At 49.3% G+C, this 21,347-nt stretch overlaps 1 protein-coding gene across 1 annotated transcript; it reads right to left on the reverse strand.

Annotated features, from left to right (window-relative positions):
• Positions 1-6,084: 6,084 nt before the first annotated feature.
• Positions 6,085-20,889, reverse strand: HHATL (hedgehog acyltransferase like; the record flags this gene model as incomplete). Its single annotated transcript, XM_080340612.1, has 11 exons — positions 6,085-6,206; positions 7,648-7,789; positions 9,202-9,403; positions 10,164-10,199; positions 10,585-10,729; positions 12,768-12,939; positions 17,778-17,987; positions 18,644-18,838; positions 19,118-19,231; positions 19,836-19,903; positions 20,784-20,889. 11 exons carry the CDS (start codon positions 20,887-20,889, stop codon positions 6,085-6,087), a joined length of 1,512 nt encoding a protein of 503 aa, XP_080196738.1.
• Positions 20,890-21,347: the final 458 nt, after the last annotated feature.

Genomic DNA, 21,347 nt, shown 5'->3' on the forward strand with positions numbered 1-21,347 from the left:
GGTGAACAGTAACTGCTCTTTTTTTTCCCCCAATCCTTCTTTTCTGTATATATATATTTACAAATATATCTGTCCCTGAGCCCCTAGTAGAGAAACTTTCTCCAAGCAGGGCTTGTAGGTCTTCCTTGCTTCCAGACCGTCAGCACACTGGGAATGTGAAACGCTTGCTACTATCGCAGCTGTCTGTGTACTTCAGTTTCCAGCGTAAGGCTTTATATATAGCCACAGCGTTACAAAGCTTAAGGAATCCATACGGGAGCGTGTGTAAGCCGATCACCCTTTAATATGACACATTGGACAAGGAGGGAGGGAGGGGGATGGGGGAACAGCTGTAATTCCAGCCTCGATGCTTCAGGAAGGGTCTGTCAACCCGTGAGTCACGGTGGGGGGAGCAGGAGCTTTTGGTGCTGTCTCTTGGTGGGAGACGTGTGTGATCCATCGTCTCAGCTTCCAGATGAATCAAACATCCGAATCTGCTTTCTGGGTCATGAATGGTGGGGCTGGGATGTTCTCCCAACACAGCCAAACTGACTGCTCCAAAACTGCTCAACCTTTTGCTGGGCTAAAAATAGACGGTGAAGTCAAAGCTGGAAAGATGCAATAAGGGAGCATCTTATGTGGGCTGTGTGGCATCCCCGACTCCAGCCAGCTCGCTCCCAGGGCTGCTTTTCTGCACAGGTTTGTCCTTTGTTCTCCTCTGGAGTCACATCTCAGGGGTCTGCAAGGAGGTGGAAAAGAAAGATAGGGCTATTTATTTACAACCCTGTGTGGGATATGAGACCTGTGCAGGAAGTTACTTAAAAACTGTTCCTAAAGGAGGAGACTTGAGGAGCCTGGGAGAGGGATGGCTCTGCTTTGCTTGAAATTAAGAATAATGGAATGGTTGAGGTTGGAAGGGACCTCTGGAGATCATCCAGTCCAACCCACCTGCTAAAGCAGAGTCACCAGGGCAAATCACACAGGAAGGTGTCCAGGTGGGTTTGAATGTCTCCAGAGAAGGAGACTCCACAGCCTCTCTGGGCAGCCTGGGCCAGGCTCTGGCACCTCAAAGGAAAGAAGCTTCTCCTCATATTCAGATGGAACCTCCTGTGTTTCAGTCTGTGCCCGTTGCCCCTCATCCTGTCACTGGGCACCACTAAACAGAGTCTGGTCCATCCTCTTGACACCCACCCTTGAAATATTTATAACACTGATAAGATCCCCTCTCAGCTTCTTTTCTCCAGGCTGAACAGCCCCAGCTCTCTCAGCCTTTCCTCATGAAAAAAGATGCTCCAGAACCCTCAGCATCTTTGTAGCTCTGTATCTGCACAGACCCCACTGACACAGTCTCTGGACACCTTGTCATTAACAAGTTCACCTTCTCCACATATTAGTGACAGAGAGAAGGACTGAAGCAAAACAGAAGAGAGCGCGCTGGTGGGCTTTGACTCACAGCTTAGGACATCTAAACCCAGAGTCTCCTTCTAACCTCTACTGAGATTCAACACCCCCATTTATAGTTGCTGCAGGACAACTTGCCTGGCATTGTGCTGATACTCCATAAAGGCTGAGGTCTGCAGCAGGTCTTGTGTCCTGCTTATACGTCCATGGATGTCTAGGAAGCCCCATAGGTCCTCAGATGTCCAGCTTGGATCCAGTGCTTCCCATGGAGCTCAGGAAGAAGCAAATTAGTTTTGGCAGACGTGGATGAGCAGAATAGCTATAGTAATTTATACCTATGGTAAAACTTAGACATGAATCTGTTTTATTTTATCTCTTACTATGCACCCTCTGGGCTGGCTGACACACAGCAATGGCACAGATTTAATTAATGATTTAATTAAGTCTATGTGAAGATAGTCACCTCTCTTCCTGGTCTATTTAAAGCCACATAACCCCTGTCCCTGGCATGGATGTATTTATAACAGTGCTTTGTGTTATGATAGTTATCTACATAAGAGGGAGGAGGGAGGGAGCTAGATTGGTATGAAGCCTTTTCGCAGTGGTGAGGCTCCAGCAGCACTGGGGAGGTACCAGTTTAGCAGGGAAATAATCACAAGGTGGTTTTGGAGCTCACATCATAAACTCTTCTGCTGGGTTGTGATGGGATGAGACAACGAGTGCTGATCTTTGAACTAGGTTGAACTTCAGAAATGTTCCTTTGCTCCCAGATATCTGGGGATGGACAACCCCGTCCTCCCCTCTCTCTGCATTAGCTCTGCACTTTCCCAAGTTTAATCCTGCGCTGTTGTTTTATGGGTTGGGATTTCCTCCGCTCTGCTTTTAATCTCCCTTGAGCCTCGTCTCATTTTCATGTTTGCTGTGCGAGGTTTGCTTCCACGTTCCGCACGTCACGAGATGCTTCTGCTAAAATGCAGCTACAGCGCATCCCTTCCCAGAGGAGCTCTGGACCGATCAGTGGGTCTGTGGCTTCTCCCAGGTTTGTGGTCCATGCAGGGAAAGAGCATCCTGCTGGTCCTGAACTTTCTCTGGAGCCTCTGTCTGCTTTGGTGGTTTTGCACAGCAGTTGGACCAGATTGGGGAAGAAGCCCCGTTTTTTTTCCAGGCTGGACACGAGGAAGAAATTGTTTACAACAAAGGTGGTGAAACACATGCCCAGGTTGCTCAGAGAGGCAGTAGATGTCCCAGACTACAGACAGTGATTTCCAGTGACCAATGGACTAAATTATTAAGCGTGTCCCTAAGTGGACAACAGTGCCCCCATGACACAGGAATGGGTGAGGAAATATGGAAAGCATCCTAAAGGGATGCAATGTAGCAGGATCACTCCCTCTCACACAACATTTCAGAACAAGAAATGTGAATGCAGGAGTTATAGCCACGTCAGGCTGAACAAGAAAACGTCCAATGTAGGGCTATGAACTGGGATTTGTAGTTGCAATAAAGAATTGCTTTTATTGGCTTCTCGGGTAAGTTTTACTAACAGGCAGGTAATAACTGGAGATACTCACCAGGAAATAGATGAGCAGGTGATAAATCACATACCACAGAGGCATAGGCTGAGTGTCTCCTGCACAATGCTGAATGGTGAGACATGGTTGAGATAACACCACTTGGGTGCTCCTGGCCCACCAGACCTCCTGGGCTTCCAACAGCAGTGATAAATGAGGAGAAAACCTAAAGAAAATGGGTGCAAAGCCCAAGTTCTCCCATGAACCATCTCTCTAACAAGTCAGCAGGTGTCTAAGATTAGCTCCTTTTGGCAGCTCCAGCAGATGCAGCTGCTGGGTAAATTTAGCTCCTTAGTGAATGGGTTATTTTCTCTCCTGGAGTATCCAAGTCAGGAGGGCAGTGCAGAGTCACTGGGCTTTGCCACATGAGTCACCACCCACTTGGACACTGAGAGATGGGTGACTCTGTTTATTCCCCTGGGCAGCCAGGGACCTGAGCTGAGTCACCCTCAGAGATGGAGACCCTATTACACTGAAACACATCAGGTTGTGGCTGTTTTGGTGGTGAAGAGAAAAACCTGAAATAATGGAGGCACCAAGAAACATCTACCAAAGGTAGAAATCAGAATCTCAAGTATTACGGAATCACGGACTGGTTGGGGTTGGAAGGGACCTCAAAAGATCATCCAGTCCAACCCACCTGCTCAAACAGGGTCACCAGAGCAGATCACACAGGAATGTGTCCAGGTGGGTTTGAATGTCTGCAGAGAAGGAGACTCCACAACCTCTCTGGGCAGCCTGGGCCAGGCTCTGGCACCTCAAGATAAATAAGTTTCTCCTCATGTTTAGATGGAACCTCCTGTGTTTCAGTCTGTGCCTGTTGACCCTCCTCCTGTCATTGGGCACCACTGAAAAGAGTCTGCTCCATCCTCTTGACATCCATCCTAGAGATATCTATAAATACCTGCACTTGCCTCCAACATTTTAAGTCAGGCTGCCAGAAAGAAAACCAACATGGCTTCTGACTCAAAAACTACATGGATGCCAGTTTGATGGCAGTAGGCTTGTGATATTTCACCAGCATGAAGGTGGAATTGAAATAAAGGTGAATATGAACCGAGCTGCAGCCCAGCCTCCAACCTGGTGGTGCCAGTAAGGTGGGTTTCTGTCAAACACAACAGCCATAGAATCATAAAACCATAGAATATCCTGAGTTGGAAGGGACCCACAAGGATCATTGAGTCCAACCCCTGTCCCTGCACAGGACAACCCCACAGTTCACACCGTGTGTCTGAGGACATTGTCCAGTCTCTTCTTGAACACTGTCAGGTTGGGGCTGTGACACCTCCCTGGGGAGCCTGTTCAGTGTCCAGCACCTCTGGGTGAAGAACCTTTTCCTAATGTCCAAACTGAACCTCCCCTGGCACATTTTATCTTGTATCACTGTCGGAGGTGGGAGGTGAGGACTTGCGAACAGATCCTTGTGTCCCTAAGCTCTGAAGACAGAGCATTGCCCAGGGTGTCACCTGCATAGCAATGATAAGCAACAGGCACCATAGATGTCCAACATTTATTTACTACATACATAAACAACATTTCTCAGGGACTTCACAAATTGCTTTGGCAGAGCTGAAAGCTGGCTGGGAGCTGGTCCTGTTTCATCCACAGGGAACTCACAACACACCAGCACCAAGATTCTCAACCCACATTGCAAAGCGGTCCAGATCAACATCAACATAACCCAGACATAAGGCCACTGAAAGTTAGTCTAAAGTGCAAGAGAGACAGAGCTATTTTTCAATTATAAACCCACCTTTTCCCCAAGGCACCATGTTTCATACACGTACGTTTATTCAATGCATTCTCTATGCGGTATCCCAAAGTCTGCTTCCCCAAGGAGTCTCTCATGGGTTTCCCCTTTGCCACCAAGTCCCAAATCACAGCCCTTCATCCAAGGTCTTTGTCTTTTGGTTGTACATCTGTGTGTGTGCTCATTCGGCCATGTAATCGTGGGCTCAGGCTTTGTGCACTGAAGTCAGTTGAGTAAAGGGATGGATGGAGATGAACAAGAGTTGGCTACAGCATCTTCTGTTCCTCAGCCGTGGGCAGAAATGTGAGCTTAAACCTTTGTCCATGGCATGTAAAAAATGCAAGAGAGATTTTTTTTCTTGAGTCCCAGGACACTTATCAGAGCAGGATGGTCATGGTGGCCAAATTGATGTCAGACCCAGCACTGGAGAGCTCTTTGAGTCTGAGTTGGGGCCTGGGGACCAAGCAGTTGTGAGCCACATGTTGTGTTTCTTCAGCATGTCCACTCCCCAGGCGACCTGTAGATGATGCACGATGGCTGTGAAGCAGGTGTTGGCTCACGCATTTTCATTAACTATGCCTGACTTTGGTGCTAAATCATTTTTTTCAAGACATTTAGCACTAAAGGGGCTTGTTCTGCAGAGATCGTAACAGCTTTCCCTCTGCATCACTGACAGCGGTGGGGAGATAATTACTCTTCAATGTGCTGTTCCTGGTCCTCTTTCCCTTTCCTATAAAGACTGCCCTATCTATTTATTAGCCTCTTGGTAGGTTTAGATCATGCTGAGCCATTCCGGAGTTATTACTGCACAACCGTGGATGCTGAACACTTGAAAGTGGATGCTGACCGTTCCTTGTAGTGAAAGAAACATGGGATGCTCGGGCTGGAAGGGACCTGGAGTTGGTCTGCTCAGAGTAGGCTCAGTTCCAGCTAATCCCTTTCTCATAGCTGTGTGTCTGGCCCACCCTAAGACCTCCAGCTGTGGGACTTGGAAAGTCTCCTCTGGGAGACATAGGACCTGTGGGAGAGCCAAGTGTTGGTGGACCAAGTGTTATGGGAAGCAGAGGATGAAATCTTTAGGCCTGCACAATGTCAGAGGGCAGAAAACTGATGGGGTTGGCTCTTGCTGATATTAAAGAAAAGTCCAGGGAGCCTACCTTGGCAGTCTGCCATGAATGAGGAGCTGCAAAAACCCCACTGTGTCTTACAGAAAGTCCTTCCTGCAGCAAAGGGGTGACCTGTGCCTGCCAGGTGACTTCTACATGGGTGAGCTAGAGCAGTCCGATTGTCAGGAGTGCTTGGAGAGGTCCAGCCAGTGTCTGGACCGGTAGTGGTGGCTGGAAATGAGATGAGGCTTTGGGACAAGCCCACCAATGCCTCCCTCTACTCCACCTTTGCTTTGTCAGACTTCTCCTGCTCGATGGCCAGCATGTGCTCACGCTCTTTGATCAGCTGCACTCCACAGTATGTGATGAACCAGATGGACAAGGTGCTGACAGGGAAACCTAGAAGATGAAGGGAGACATGGTCATCTTGGTGCAGCTTCTTGCCTAATGGGGTTAGCTCTTCTCCATCACTGCTGCCTCTCAGGTGGGTTTGAGAGGTTCCACAAGTTCATGACATTTTCCATTGTGGATCCAGCCCTACAGCTTCACTAAGAGATACATTCCTAGGATCAGATTTTAGATGAAGCAGTGCCTGAGCCCACCAAGGCATCACAGACCATGGCTAATGTGGGAACACGCTGGAGTGACTATGAGCACTGTGTTACCCCCAAAACCCCTTCTTCTCCTCAAATTCAGACTCAGTGGTCGGCTTTCTGCCCATTCAACCTGCCCATGTCCATCACTGTTTAGCACTGTGACCTTCTGGAAGCTTCATATCCTGCTGATGTTGAGGATCAACCCCAGCCTTGTTCTGTATCTATTGGGGACATAGTGTGTACCCAGGGAAACACGTTTTTGTCACTTAGGTAAGTGACTGAGAGCCGGGAGTTTTTCCTCCACTTAGAAAGGTTCTTATGACATTTGTAACCATGAGTCTGGTATCCACAGCAGAGGGGAGACGCAGGCTTTGTACCTGCTAAAACAGGACCTCTGAAGTGAATAATACAACCAGCAAAAGCCAGATAGCTCAGCGAGCAGGCACTTCTGGCACACCGAGCCCAAAGCGTCACATTATCCATGTCCTACGCCAGCCCCGTCTCAGAGAGGGCTGGAGGACACGGGCACCTGATGGCTATTTATACCCTGGGCTGACCAAGAAGCCTTCAAAATAGTGTCACCATCCACTAGTTAGAAATGTACAGATAAGACTGTTCATTAGGAGCCTAGGATGAGGATTTGTACCTGTCACCTCTGGGTTGACACAGGAGTAAAAGCTAAAGCAAAAAGAGATGAGGTAGGACAAGGAAATCCCTTTCTCTGGCAAGGGGGGCATCTCACAGGCCATCTTGGTGGCATGAATGTGACTTTTGTGTTGCTGCAAAAAGTCTAAACCACAGTGTGAGGCTGTGCTAGGAGCTTCACAAGCACACCTGGAAGGTGGCTTATACCCCAAAGACCTCACATAAGAAGAATGGGAGCTAAGAAACAGCTTCCTGCACTTTTTGAACAATATATATATATATTTTTGTCAGGCATTGGAACAGGTTGCCCAGGTCGAGTCACCATCCCTGAAGGAGCTGAACAGACGTATCGATGAGGTTCTCAGGGACATGGGTTAGTGACAGTGTTGGGCTAATGGTTGGACTCAATGATCTCGAGGGACTTTTCCAACCAAAATGATTCTATGAGTCTATGAATTAAGTGAATTGGGAGCATCCACATAACAAGACAATGGCCAGGCCACCAAGAAGACTCCAAAGTCCCAGTCTCCAGCTTCCCTGCCGGTGTCTCCCCATCAAGACAAGGGTCCCTTCGGTGGAGAGGGCTGGTAGCATCTTACCTGTCAGGAGGAGTCTCTTGGTGACCAGCAGTGCAAACTCCAGGCTGTTGAGGGCCAGAATGTTGTAGAGGACGATGGCCCAGAAATTTGCCGCCCCAAAAACTGCCCTAATCCTCCGAGACATGGCTGCTGACATTTTGGCCTGTGGAGGGGAGACGAACAGAGAGTGAGGAAAAATGGGTCTCTAAGGAAAGGGGAGGAACCAGTCCAACTCCAGCTGGGATCACAGGGTGGTAGAAAAAAATTAGAGCAGCCTTTAGTGTCTGTGGGATGATGAGACATAAGGACAAGGTAAAACTTCTGCTCTGCTGCTGGACTCAGCTGCATTTGGGACTCTGGACCAGTGTTCCAAGGTCCCATGGGTAGGGCAAAGATGATATACATAGTTTAATGCTAATTGTAATGGCTGAGCGCTGCTTTCTTCACCTGTTGCCCTGGGTAAGCCATTCCTCAAGGCATATGAACGCTGTTGTATGCCAGGATTATTATTATTATTATTATTAGCCCTATGTGCAAATCACCCCCAGCTCCTGGTAAAAATTGTTTCTTAGGAATTAAAAATAAAAAAGAAAAGCTGAAAACTAGTGACAGCGGCAGAGTGAAATTGTCACTGGCACATAACCCCCAGGAGCAGCTGTGGGGAAGTGGTTCACAGCGATCTTCAAATAGCAGGATGAATCCCCAGGCACCTCAGTGGGGAACTGTGTTGCCACAGGGAAGGGGATTTCACCTCCAGCGAGTGCGATAATCTGATTAGAAGTTCAACGAGGAGAGCAAACGAGAGGATTGCTCTCCAAAGTTTTTATTCAAAAGGCGTCTCCACTGAGCCAGTTTGGTATCTCCAGATTTTAGGTTGGGCAAAGAGAGCAATAGAATTGTTTCCAGGATGGGATTTTCTAAGTTTTTCTTCCAACATGTCCCTAAGGCACCTGCGTCCCAAACAGAGATCAGGCACTAAGCTTTGGAGTGGTTGGAAAATAAGTCATTTGAGTACCTAAACATTTGATTTTATCAGAGATCAGATCAAACACACTCCAAATGTCAAAATGTTTTGCAGAACACGAAGAATTAATGATTTCCATGTAGAAATGTATAAATATTTTCCCCATGGACAGACCTCAGATTTTGTGTCCATCTGTGGTATTTTGATGCCTCATTGGGGCTGCATTCCTGGCTCTCTTGGATCTCTGTTTTCTGAAAGCTCTATACCCAACCTAAATTTCCCATGAGGAATCATAGGGACAGGTGGGATTTTACTCTGGGTGGGTGACATGGTGCATAAAATGAAGGGATCCAGAGCACCAGGACTGTGCTTCCCTTGCTGATCACAAGGATGCTAAAGGCCACAGGAGAGAGCTTCAGGTCTTCAAGCAGGAAGTCTGGACATGGAGCTACATGAGATCATGGGGGTTATTCTTCTTTATTCTCAGAGGAAAATGGATCTTCTTGTATCAACAAGTTTGAGGTCCCTGCAGTCATGGATGTTTTCCAGCAGCAGAGTTTGGCCCCAGAACCATCGATCTTCTCCTACCCACTTGCAACCCAGCTCCTCACCTCCAGTTTGGCAAAGGGCTCAAGCTGGAAGAACTTCTGCACCCAGAGCTCAAAGTTGAGGCCAAAGCAGTTGAAGACAGACCAGATGTAAACAATCTCACAGGGTCCCAACCAAAGGGTGGTGACGGCAAAGGTGGCAATGGTGGCAATGAGCTCCTTCATGATGTTGTCATGGTTCTCTCCAAGGTGGTCATACACATACCTAATAGTCAAAGGAAGTGGTAAGTGGTCCCTATAGTCAAGGAGACCCCTCTGGAGTCCCTTCTCCCACATTCACCCACCACAAGCTCCTCACAGGCAGGTCTATCTAGAGCACCCCAGTGAGAAAGGAGGTTTTGGTTGACACGTTCTAGCAATAAACTGATTTTTGATGCAGTCAGCTACACATGGCTTGCGTTCTTCCCAAACCTATAGTTCGTTAAGGACAAAATACCACCCATTCCCCCTCTTGTAGGTAAAGGGTTGATAAAATGTGGGGATCTGTAGAGATGCAGGCTATCTCATGGTTGTTGGCACTCAAGATTTTAGCACAGAAAAGTCACCACCTTCAGTACAGGTTTGCTGATGTGTACTCATGGTGGAAGAGAGCTGAGGGAGTTGTAGATGGAGCTCAGGCCACCCTTGTTACCCAGGATATGAGAGACCTGGGCTCAATTCCTCTTTTCTCCTGGTGGAATATGAACTTGACTCTTCCTCCCTTGAGAGAACACTAAACCCACCAGACTTTTCTGGGACAAGACTCTCTTATGCCAAAGTTTGGGGAAGGGGGTCTGTTGCACTTTGTGATGGTTAATTCAATTGTCTTAGGGATAAACAAACCAAATACGACTTCATGCCATAGTGGGATTCATCCAGAAGAGAGGACAACTCAGCTTTGGAATGAGCAGCATTTAATGCTTCATTGCTATGTGATGAAAGAGAAGACCCTGAACCAGAGTAGAGATGGTTGAATAGACACTTACTTGCATAGCCAGTCGTTAATCCCTCTGTCAAAATGCCTAAAATACACATGATAAAAAGCATGTTAAAACACACAGTGACATGACACCTGTCCATGCAGCAGTCAGACACAGAAGATGCCTGGTCCCCCAGTGAGGAACTTCTTGAACTTTGTTTACAGCAGTTCTCTATGTTCCTTCCTTGAACAGGTCCCACTACTGATGAGGTTGTAGCCTGTCTTCTCTGTTGCTTTCCACCCAAGAATATTTCCCTGGGCCATGGCCAGGTCTAGACTATGGTTTCAGTATAGACTGTTTAATGTAGGTAGTCCCCAGCCTGCAAGCCAGCTGCTCAGAAGCACAGCCCAGACCTTCTCCCCACCATCCACATTTAATTCAGGTCAAACATGACAGCTCTCTTCATTGACACACGTGGGGTACTCACGTTTCTGCAAAGACGTAGAGCATGGTGATGCATTTGGGGGGCTGAGGTGGTTCCAAGTGGTCCAATCTGGCAATAGTGTTGGTGACCCCAAACATGACAGCAGCTTTCACCCAGTCGTACACCAAATTGGAGTAGGCCAGGCCAGCTGGAGCGAAAATGAGAGTCAAAACACATGAAGACCAGGAGATGTATCGCCTTTAGGACTTTGGGGGACATCATGTCCCATGGGATCATGTGTTCCACTTCAACATACATAACACCAAGAAGACAATGTAATGCAGTCCTGGACCAGCAAAGCTTTTAAAACCAAGTAGCTTTCTGAGAAGCTTGAACCAAAGGACAATATTTTCTTGAGGTATTTGGGAGTAAACTCTTTATTTGACTTGTTAATACAATAAACTAATACAGATCTCATTTCTTCCAGCACAAGATCTTTCCTCCTCTCTAAGGCTTGTTAACCTATGACAAACTTATCACAGTTCTAGACTCCAACCTCTGAGGTTTCATTGACATCTTCGTTGAAATGTACCCTATCCCAGCTCTTTTTGGCCATAGATGTAATGTTGATGCTACAGCAGAGCCAGAACCTCTGTCTTGAAGATATGCTTGGAAAATGATCCCTGCAGGGACAAATACTAAGATTTCCGATTCCTATGCAAAAAGAAGCTATTTGAATATGAGGACAAACTTTTTTCCTTTGAGGTGCCAGAGCCTGGCCCAGGCTGCCCAGAGCAGGTGTGGAGTCTCCTTCTCTGGAGACATTCAAACCCACCTGGACACCTTCCTGTGCAATCTACTCTAGGTGAACCTGCTTTAGCAGGCGGGTTGAACTGGATGATCTCCAGAGATCCCTTCCAACCCCAACCATTCCATGAATCTGTGATACTCCAGCCTCTATTTGCCCCATACCAGCCCCATGTGGGTGTCAGATAGCCTACAGCATCTTCAGTGCTGCCATCAGGTGTGTATGCAGCCAGCTGAAATCCTCCATCCAGCTGCCAGCTGGGTGCGAGCACGGCTACCACTGCTCATCCCAGGAGCTTGGCTTCTGGAGGTCCCCGGTCCAGCCCTGCTCAGAGCACAGCCAACGTTGAATGGAGATCAGGTTGCTCTGGACTTTGTCCATTTAAGCACTGAATGTCTCTATTTTTGTAGAATCTATAACCTCTGGGCTCCTGTTTCAATGTTTAACCACTCTATGAAACTGAAAGTCCTTACATACAATCAGATTTTGTTTTCATAGAATCATAGAACTGTTTCGGTTGGAAGACACCCTCAAGATCATTGAGTCCAACCATAATCCAACTGTAGCACTAAACCATGTCCCTAAGAACCTTGTCTATACACCTTTTAAACCCCTCCAGGGATGGTGACTCCAGCACTGCCGTGGGCAGCCTGTTCCAGTGCCCAACAGCCCTTTCTGGGAATAATTTTTTCCCAATATCCAATCTAAACCTCCCCTGGCACAACTTGAGGTCATTTCCTCTTGTCCTATCACTTGTTACCTGGGAGAAGAGACCAACCCCCTCCATGCTCCAGCCTCCTCTCAGGCAGTTGTAGACAGTGATGAGGTCTCCCCTCAGCCCCCTTTTCTCAAGGCTAAACAGCCCCAGCTCCTTCAGCTGCTCCTCATAAGGTTCATGCTCCAAGTTTTTTGCTGCACCTTGTTCATTTTGTCCTGCTTCTTCCCTGCTGGCCTCCAAGAAGAATTAACCTTCTCCACAACCCTCCTTTAGGTAGCTCAAGACAGCAGCTACAACTGTGCCACGTCAATCCCTGTACAACCTACACCCTGTGGCCATTTCAGTGGCTCACAAACACCCATAATGGGTGGCCACTTGTGAAGGCATCTGAGATACAAGACGTGCCTCTTGCAACAGCATGGGGTTGATTTTTGGAGATTCTGAGCTCCCTTCCAGTCCAGACAAAGGCAATGGGAATGGCTTGGTGCTCAGCCTCATAAACCTCGAGCCAAACAATTTATTCCAGGACCCTACGGGGGTGCCAAACCAATGTCATCTGACAGACCACAGCTCTGCTGCATTGTGATTGAGAAGAAGGGAGGCTTCACCCAAATCTGTCCAACAGATGCATTGATAAGACATCTTGATGGAGATCTGAATCACTCGCTACTGCCTTTACACTGAGTACAGGTGTGAGCATGTCCAAGTATAGCCACTCACCTAAGGACCAGTCCGAGAGGCGGTTCACGAACTTCAGGTCAGAAGGAAGAGTGAGGATGTAGAAAAAGTGGAAGAAGATGTCCACAGCAATGATGGCTCCCACATGGAGGAGAGCATGGACCCGGATGTTCCTCATCTCGTCATCTTTGCGTGTCAGCTCTCGGGTGCTCACCTGCCGAGATGGCAAACCAGGTAAGGACTAAGCTGAGAGACAGGATGGACAGCATGTTCCTAAACCGGAGAAAGAGTCAAGGTCCAAATGGGGACTCAACGCTCTCCCTGAGAAATCACACCACAGACTACATTGCCCAAATCTTCACCGATTCAGGAAGACCCAAGGGACTAGCTCAGGTGGACATATCCACAAGGAGCAGAATATGTCCCTCCCACAGCATCCCTCCAGCACTCCCACCGCGGTGCTGAGCGTGGCAGTAATGTGCCTCCTGGATCACCCGCCTAGCAAAGGCTGCTCCTGTCACTGGGGATTCCAGCAGAGTGGGCACATGGTGTGACACAGCAGTGACAGCCCTGGGTGACCCTGGATCAGGTGAAAACCTTACTGACCAGGGACCTGGGGTTTATGCTTTTTCTGCAGGGACAGGTTCAGAAATTCAGCTTTGCTTAAGGGTGGCCCTTGCACAAGTCACTAAGAAGAAGCAAATACCATACTCATACCCATCACATCTACAGGAAGCCACAGCCTGTAAGGGAAGGACATCTGCATGCCCAGGAGATGTTGGGAGCAGGGCTGGAATCCCACCTGACGGCTCTGCCAGGGACAGATGCAAATCATAGAATAGTTCAGGTTGGAACGGACCTCCAAATCTCACCCAGTGCCCCCCCTGCCATGAGCAGGGACATCTTCACCAGCTCAGGGTGCTCAGAGCCCCGTCCAGCCTGGCCTGGGATGTCTCTAGGGATGGTCCATCCACCACCTTTCTGGCCAACCTGGGCCAGGCTCTCACCACCCTCAGGGCCAACAATTTCTTCCTCATGTCCAGCCTGAATCTCCCATCTTTTAATTTAAAACTATCACCCCTTGTCTTAACACAACAGTCCCTGCTAAAAAGTCTGTTCCCATCTTTCTTATTGGCTCCTTCTAAGTCCAGAAAGGCCGCAATAAGGTCTCCTTGGAGCTTCTCTTCTCCAGCTGAACACTCCAACTCTCTCAGCCTGTCCCCAGTAGAGCTGTTCCAGCCTCGGATCATTCCTGTGGCTCCTCTGGCCCCTCTCCAACAGGTCCACGTGTGTCCTGTACCGAGGACCCCAGAGCCCATTTCTGGCCAGGGTCATTTGGGAGGAGGAGGAGCATGACTGATGGAGCTTCTGCTGCAGATACCTGCTGTAAATGAGAGCTCTTGAGAGCTGCTCAAGGCCCCATCCTGAACCCACTTGGACCTGATCAATGGGGATTTTGTCTCTGCTGTGTCTTGTACAAACAGAGGCTGGGCTTTGTCTCCAGGAGCTGTCATGTCTTCAGATCTTGTAGTATCAAAATCATAAGAGCAAGCTTTCAGGATTAGAGTGGGCAGACTGATGTCCTCACTTCCCCGCACTGCTGTAAAAATTGCTGCTGTATTCAAAATCCTCTTATGTTTATTACTTTCCCTTTATGCCCTGCGAGAGGTGGGAGATCCAACATAATCCTCAGGCTGCTGCACCAGCCCCGTCATCAAATCCAGATGATTCCTAAGAATTGAAGCCCCTGCCAGATTTTTTCGTGTCTGTTATATGCCAAGTGCTTTAAGGAGACAAAGAGGCTGCTGGACCCTGCATCCAGCTCTGGTTCCTCAGCATAGGACACACATGGACCTGCTGGAGAGGGGCCAGAGGAGCCACAGGAATGATCCGAGGCTGGAACAGCTCTGCTAGGGGACAGGCTGAGAGAGCTGGGGTGTTCAGCTGGAGAAGAGAAGCTCCAGGGAGACCTTATTGTGGTCTTTCAGTACTCAAAAGGGGCTAATAAGAAAGATGGGGACAGACTTTTTAGCAGGGCCTGTTGTGATGAAACAACGGGTGATAGTTTTAAATTAAAAGATGGGAGATTCAGGCTGGATATGAGGAAGAAATTCTTGCCCCTGAGGGTGGTGAGAGCCTGGCCCAGGTTGGCCAGAGAGGTGGTGGATGAACCATCCCTAGAGACATCCCAGGCCAGGCTGGACGGGGCTCTGAGCACCCTGAGCTGGTGAAGATGTCCCTGCTCATGGCAGGGGGGGCACTGGGGGAACTCTGAACGTCCCTTCTAACCCAAACTATGCTATGATTCTATGACCCTGATCTGGAGGAGAAGCTGAGGGAGGATGGGATCTGGCATGGAGACGTAAGAAGACATGGGGCCTCTGTTTTCCACCCATCCTCACATCTGTGCATGGAGGCAGCACTCTGCCATCACTCCTTTCAGATCAGGACTGTGTTCCCCACATTTCCAGCCTCACAGAAGCAAATTGGTTCCCATAATCCCAGTACAAAGAAGCAGCTTTTCAGCTGGAATAGGGCTGGCCAAGCCCTGGTAAAGAAGAGTTCCCACCACACATGGTGGGAGCCAGTAGGACCCAAAGAGACAGATCCATTTCCTAAGTGGACCTTACACTCCACCCTGGGGAAGGGATTCCATTTGCCTGCCCCCATAATTGCACTTGGGCAATTAGGAATTCACCTCCATAACAAGCCGCAGCTGCAGCAGTGCACGGGGGTATCTAGCCAGGAGATGGCAGTGGTGGCCAGGCCAAGACAGGACCCCTGGCCAGGGCATGGGAAAGGGGTTGGGGACTCCTTGTGCCTGTGGAGTGAGTGTTTTAAGCAGCAGAGCAGGGAATTGCTCATTAAGTGGCTGTAAACATCATGGGTTGGGGCTGTGTGAAAGGAACAGGACCCTCCAGATCAAGCCTTGTAGGGGTGATGGGAGTTGAGGTCTTGGAGACACCAGCAGTTTAGTGCCCTGATTTATGAATACCTGTTTGCAGTGTTAGAAGAACCCAGGGCTGCTCATCTCATCAGGAGGACTGATGGAAACTGGAGAAGAGGAACACGGGGTGAAGAGGGCACCCCATGGCACTGCACCCTGTCTAAGGAGGATTGGACAGTGGAGCTGCAGGAGCCATCCTGTCCTGGACTTCAGCCCAACAGGCGAGACACAACTGGAAAGATGAAGCCTTAGGATGAAACATTTCTCCCAGCAGCCTGGGGAGAAGAACCTATCTGGGTCCTGGTGATCCCTGGTGCTTGCCTGCTAAGAACGGGCTGCTGATGGGCTCAATGCACCATGAGCATCCCTTATGTAGGACACCAGAGCTGACCTTACGATCTTCAGGGTCAAATGCTAGAAAAGTCCTTTTAAGCAGATCCTGCGAGACTCAAGCAATCTCAGTCCTGCACTGTCATCCTTTCAGCATGAGGTTGTTAATGCCTCAGGCAAAAAAAACCAGCAGGAAGTAGGACTTGGATCAAGACTAATCCTGCTTACTGGTGGAAACAAGACCAGTGTGGACCTTTTCCTAGGCAACGACTACCAGCACAGCGTTGGAGAGCACGTGCTGGGCTTGGTAGATCTTTGGTCTCTTCCTCAGCGGGAGGCTCTGGTTGCTCTCCCCTGCCCTGGGCTGGTTTTTCTTCTGAATTCACAGGAGTTTTTCCAAAATACTCTTGCACCCAGATGTCAATTGGGGTCCAAAAATTCAATGTAGCTGTTCTTCTTTAAAAGGTAACAAAGAGGTGGTGGCAATCCTTCCCAGCACCATTGCGCACCAAGCTAGAGGTCCCTTAGCAAGCACTACCAGTTTGCTTTGATGACCAAGGCTGATCGCTGGTGTTAGAGAACGTTGGGATGGGAAGAGTGATGGAGGGAGAGCGCACTACCATTTTGCTTAATATTTGGATGTGAAACAGCCCCAGAGCTCAGCTAGTCCCAGCCGAGGCTTCTGCTGGTGTTTCCAGTTCTGTTTGGAGTCTGCACTTCTAAAAGAGTCCCCTTGGTTGTGTGTGACACAGGTGAAGACTTGGAGCACTGTGGGGGACTATGGTGGGTCCATAGATTCCCTGATGGAGGGCATGGGAACAGAGATTTACCTTGAAGATGTTAAGACCTACCCCTGAGAAAGATGGAAATAAAGGAGTATCCAGAGATATTAAGGTGTACCCATGAGAGAGAAGGGAGTGGAAGAGTAACATTGATGATAGCAAAATTAGCCAATGAGATGTTACTGCTGTAACTTGTAACCAATAGTGAAGAGACACATGAATTGGTAAAACTGTATAAAAATGCACTTATGGCAATAAATGGCATCTACTACTTTCATCCTGGAAGAACTTGGTCTATGTTGTTTGTCCATCTCAACCACGACAGGGCACCAAGGTATTTATTTCATGGGGAGCAGATGAAGCCCCTGTTTGCTGAAACAGAGTCTTCTACCCAGCCTTACTAATTTCTAGAAAAATAACTTCATCTTAAGACACTCTGACCCATTTCCAGAAATTCATGTTCCTTGGGCAAACCAGCTAGATGGAACCATGAGTCTTCCCTTGTTCTCACAGCCACCAGCATGAAGAGGTCCCACATGTCTGGTTCTCACCATGACCTCCTGGCACCAGCCAGTGGGGCAGCTCTGAGCTGCTGGGGTGACAGTGTAGGGAAACTGAGGCACTGAGCAGTGCAGGTGCCCAGAGAGCAAGGACAAGAGCTGAACCCTCCCCTCCTCATCCCAGCGTGGTGTTTTCACCAGAGAAATGTCTTCCTTCTTGTACTGATCGGTGGAAATGGCCAAAAACCCAAGAGGGAAGGTTTAAAACCCAAAAAATGAAGGTTAAAACCCGTCAGTTTATTCCCCTCTCCCCCAAAATTATGGCATTGTTGTGCAGCCCAGATTATGGCCACAAACTATGTGTGACCACAAGAAGCTTTACAACTATTTGCACCTTCACTGTGGTAAACAGTGGGTTTTTTTGCAGGCATTAAACCCCAGAAAACAGATGTAGGGAGAGGTCCTCCTCCAGCCCAGCCTCAGGAGCACTCACCTGGGCATGGAACTGGTCAAACGTCATGACAGGACCGAAGAAGAAGAAGGGGAGGTAGAAGTTGTACTTGAGGAGGTCGAAGATGGAGTAGATGCCCTCTTTCTTCTCAGAGCTCTCGAGCGCAAAGCTCATGCAGCGCATGATGGTGAAGCAGCTTCCTCCATAGAAGAGGACATCTTGAAGATCAAAAGCTCCCGTTACAAACCCGCTCTGGATGAGAAACAAAGAGTTACCACCAGCAACCTGGTGTCACTACTGCTCTCCCTCGGTTTGTGGAGGATGTCACTCCCATGGCAGTACGCAAAGAATCTAATTATGCTCCAAACCCAACTGTCCCTGGAGCTAATGAACCTTCCTGTTGGAAGGAGAAAACTGGGGCTTGATTTCCTGGCTGGCTCCTGCATCCTGGAGTAGCTGGGAAGTGGTAGATCCTCTTGGCCATGTCTTCACCAAGCAAGTGTGGTCTGGGGTGGGAGCATCACCCTGTCCCAGAGACATAACCCTCCCCAGAAGGTGAAGCACCAGCCTGATGGATGGGGAGACACGCATTTCAGGAGGTGAGCAGCAGGCAAGGACAGGCAGCGCTGACCTTCAGAAGGACTGAAAAGCTTTATAAAGTCCTTTCTGGGCTTCTCTATGGCCCAGCATGAAACCACCAACACACAACATGGCTCCTGTAGGATTATTCCCAAGCTCAGCAGTACAACTGTCCCCTCCCAATCAAACCTTGTGAGAGCTCCGACATGACCAGGAGAAGTGGCCATGATTTGGGGGTGTCCCGGAAGCCCTCACTGGAGATAAACCCAAGGAGCGGGACACAATTGGGCTGCAAATGAGACAAATGAGCAGTCTGAAACAGCACCTACCTGCCAGGAGCTGAACGGCTCCACCTTGAAGGTGGCGAGACAGCAAAGCCCAGCCACGTAGCAGAGCCACTTCTGCTTGGCCAGCGCAACAGAGTAGAGGACGAGGCAATGGGAGAGGATGATCATGAGGTAGACGAGCCCCATGCTGCCTAGCACGGCCAGGACACCATACACCATGTACATCACAGCCCGGTGCTGCGAGAAGAGCCATCACAGAATCATTTTGGTTGGAAGAGACCCTCAAGATTGAGTCCAATCGTTACCCCAACACTGGTACTGAACCACGTCCCTAAGAAACTCATCTAACCCTCCAGCGATGGTGACTCCACCACTGCCCTGTGACCCCTACCCATGGCCAGCTTGATGAAAGCTCCAACCTCACTCCCCCTATCCTAGAACATCCCTCAAGTCCCTTTCACAGATCCCAGGTCACCCCCGTTCTTCCAAACGCATCCCACCATGTCCCTGACTCACCTGTGGCACTATCATGGAGCAGATCTTGCCGAAGAGGACGTGTCCCGAGAGGGCGAAGATGATGACGTTCCTGAATGAGGTGAACCACATCACCCATTCGAAATCGGCGACATCCTGCGGGAGCAGCACCAGGTGCCTTACTGCCCCCAGCCCTCGCACCCCTGCCCCAATACCCATCTGCAGGGGAACCTGCTCCACTTTCAAAGCTTTTTCTTCTTCCGTTTTTCCACCCAAGGGCTCCCGAGCACTTTGGCTTGGTCATACAACCCCAGGAGGGATGTGCAGAGGTTGCTCGTCTCGGTGGACACAAATCAGAGCAGCCACAGTGCTGCAGGGCTGATATTTTCCTGACTGGTTCTTTAGGGAGAAAAAATAGAAGTCACGTGGACTTTGCAAAAGTGTGTCAGCAGTAGAAAAACCAGCTCTGCTTCTCCAGCGGTCACCACCGACCGTGGTGTCAGTAGCTAGAAAAGACTGAGTCATAGAATCATAAAATGTCCCAAGTTGGAAGGACCCACAAGGATCATCAAGTCCAACTCTTGTCCCTGCACAGGACAACCCCACATGTCACATCGTGTGTCTGAGGATGTTGTCCAGTCTCTTCTTGAACACTGTCAGGTTGGGGCCGTGACACCTCCCTGGGGAGCCTGTTCAGTGTCCAGCACCTCTGGGTGAAGAACCTTCTCCTAATGTCCAACCTAAACCTTCCTCCACTTACCATCTTCCTGCCGAAGTAGTGCCAGCCTGGCTTTATGCCATCCCGAAAGGCCTTTCTGTTCATGCTGTCTGCAAAAAAAACCAACAGAGTAACAGGGAGAAGAACAGGTCTGGGAAATGGGACCTGGGTTTCAACAAGGCTGGGAGGCTCCCTCACTGTGATGATGAGCCATCAGGGCCCAAACTCCCCATCCCCAAAGTGCACAGTTCCCATGGACAGCTGTAGAAATCAGGAATCTCAAGTATTATGGAATCACAGAATGGTTGGGGTGGGAAAGGACTTCTGGAGAGGTCCTGCTAATGCAAGGTCACCAGAGCAGATCACACAGGATCATGTCCTGGTGGGTTTGAATGTCTCCAGAGAAGGAGACTCCACAGCCTCTCTGGGCAGCCTGGGCCAGGCTCTGGCACCGCAGAGTAAAGAAGTTTCTCCTCATATTCAGATGGAACCTCCTGTGTTTCAGTCTGTGCCCGTTGCCCCTCATCCTGTCATTGGGCACCACTGAACAGAGTCTGGTCTATCCTCTTGACACCCACCCTTGAGACATGTTGTCTTGACTTCCCAGCAAAGCCTTTTTTGCAGTGCACATCCCAGGGTCCCCTGGTTGATCTCACACAATTTTCAGGTTTTGGGGCTTCCAGACAAAAGAAACCAGCACAGGGAACTCTGTGCAGAAAGGGTTGTTGCTTGTTCTGGGCCCTGGCTGGGAAGCCATAACATGCTGCATGTGTCTCTTGCCACGAGCCATGGGAATGGGGACAAGAGGGTAATCAGGAAAAATACAATAAAACCACCTTTTTGATCACTGCAAAGGATTCTCAAGATGTTTTCTGTCAAAAATTAAATCCAGGGATCTATTGCTGGTATTAATAGTTGTAAAAGCAGCTGCCCTACACCCATCCTCCTTATCGGGGATCTTCCCGGGGGGGATGCGATGGGGAACGTTACCTCTGGATGCTTCGAAGATCCCGCTGCTGCTGTACAGCACAGCACAGGTCACGGTGAGGGCGTAAAACCCCAGTTCGTAGCTGGGAAGCATCGTTTTAACCCCCATGGTGGAAGGATCCAGACCTAGGAAAGAGAAGAAAACCAAGGGTGAGAGCTCACCTGTCCCTCCAACACCCTAAATGGCTGCAGGTCTTCCTTTATGGGCTTCCTTGAAGGTTGGCAGCTGAAGAGGTGAAGACAGCCTCACCTGGGGCTGAAGCCCAGGACACAACCCAGGTGTGGGGAGAAAATTCACTGCAAACCCCACCCTGGAGCAGAGATTTGGGGGGCAGCTCAGCCAGCTGGTCCTGGGAAAGGGGCTCTTCCCAGCAAGTCACGTCCATCCCGATGTTCAGAGATGCTCCAGGACACCAGCCCTCCAGGATGGGGTTCTTGATGTACCCCGTAATTTCTAATTGAATCCTTGGAGGATAAAGCATGAAGATACCCAAAGGGGAGGATGCGATGGGAACCCCTCTGCTCCCCTGGGCTACTGCTCACTTTCTGCTGGGATTTTCCCCAACC

Source organism: Nesoenas mayeri, assembly GCF_963082525.1.
Source record: "Nesoenas mayeri genome assembly, chromosome: 2".
NCBI lineage: Eukaryota > Metazoa > Chordata > Aves > Columbiformes > Columbidae > Nesoenas > Nesoenas mayeri.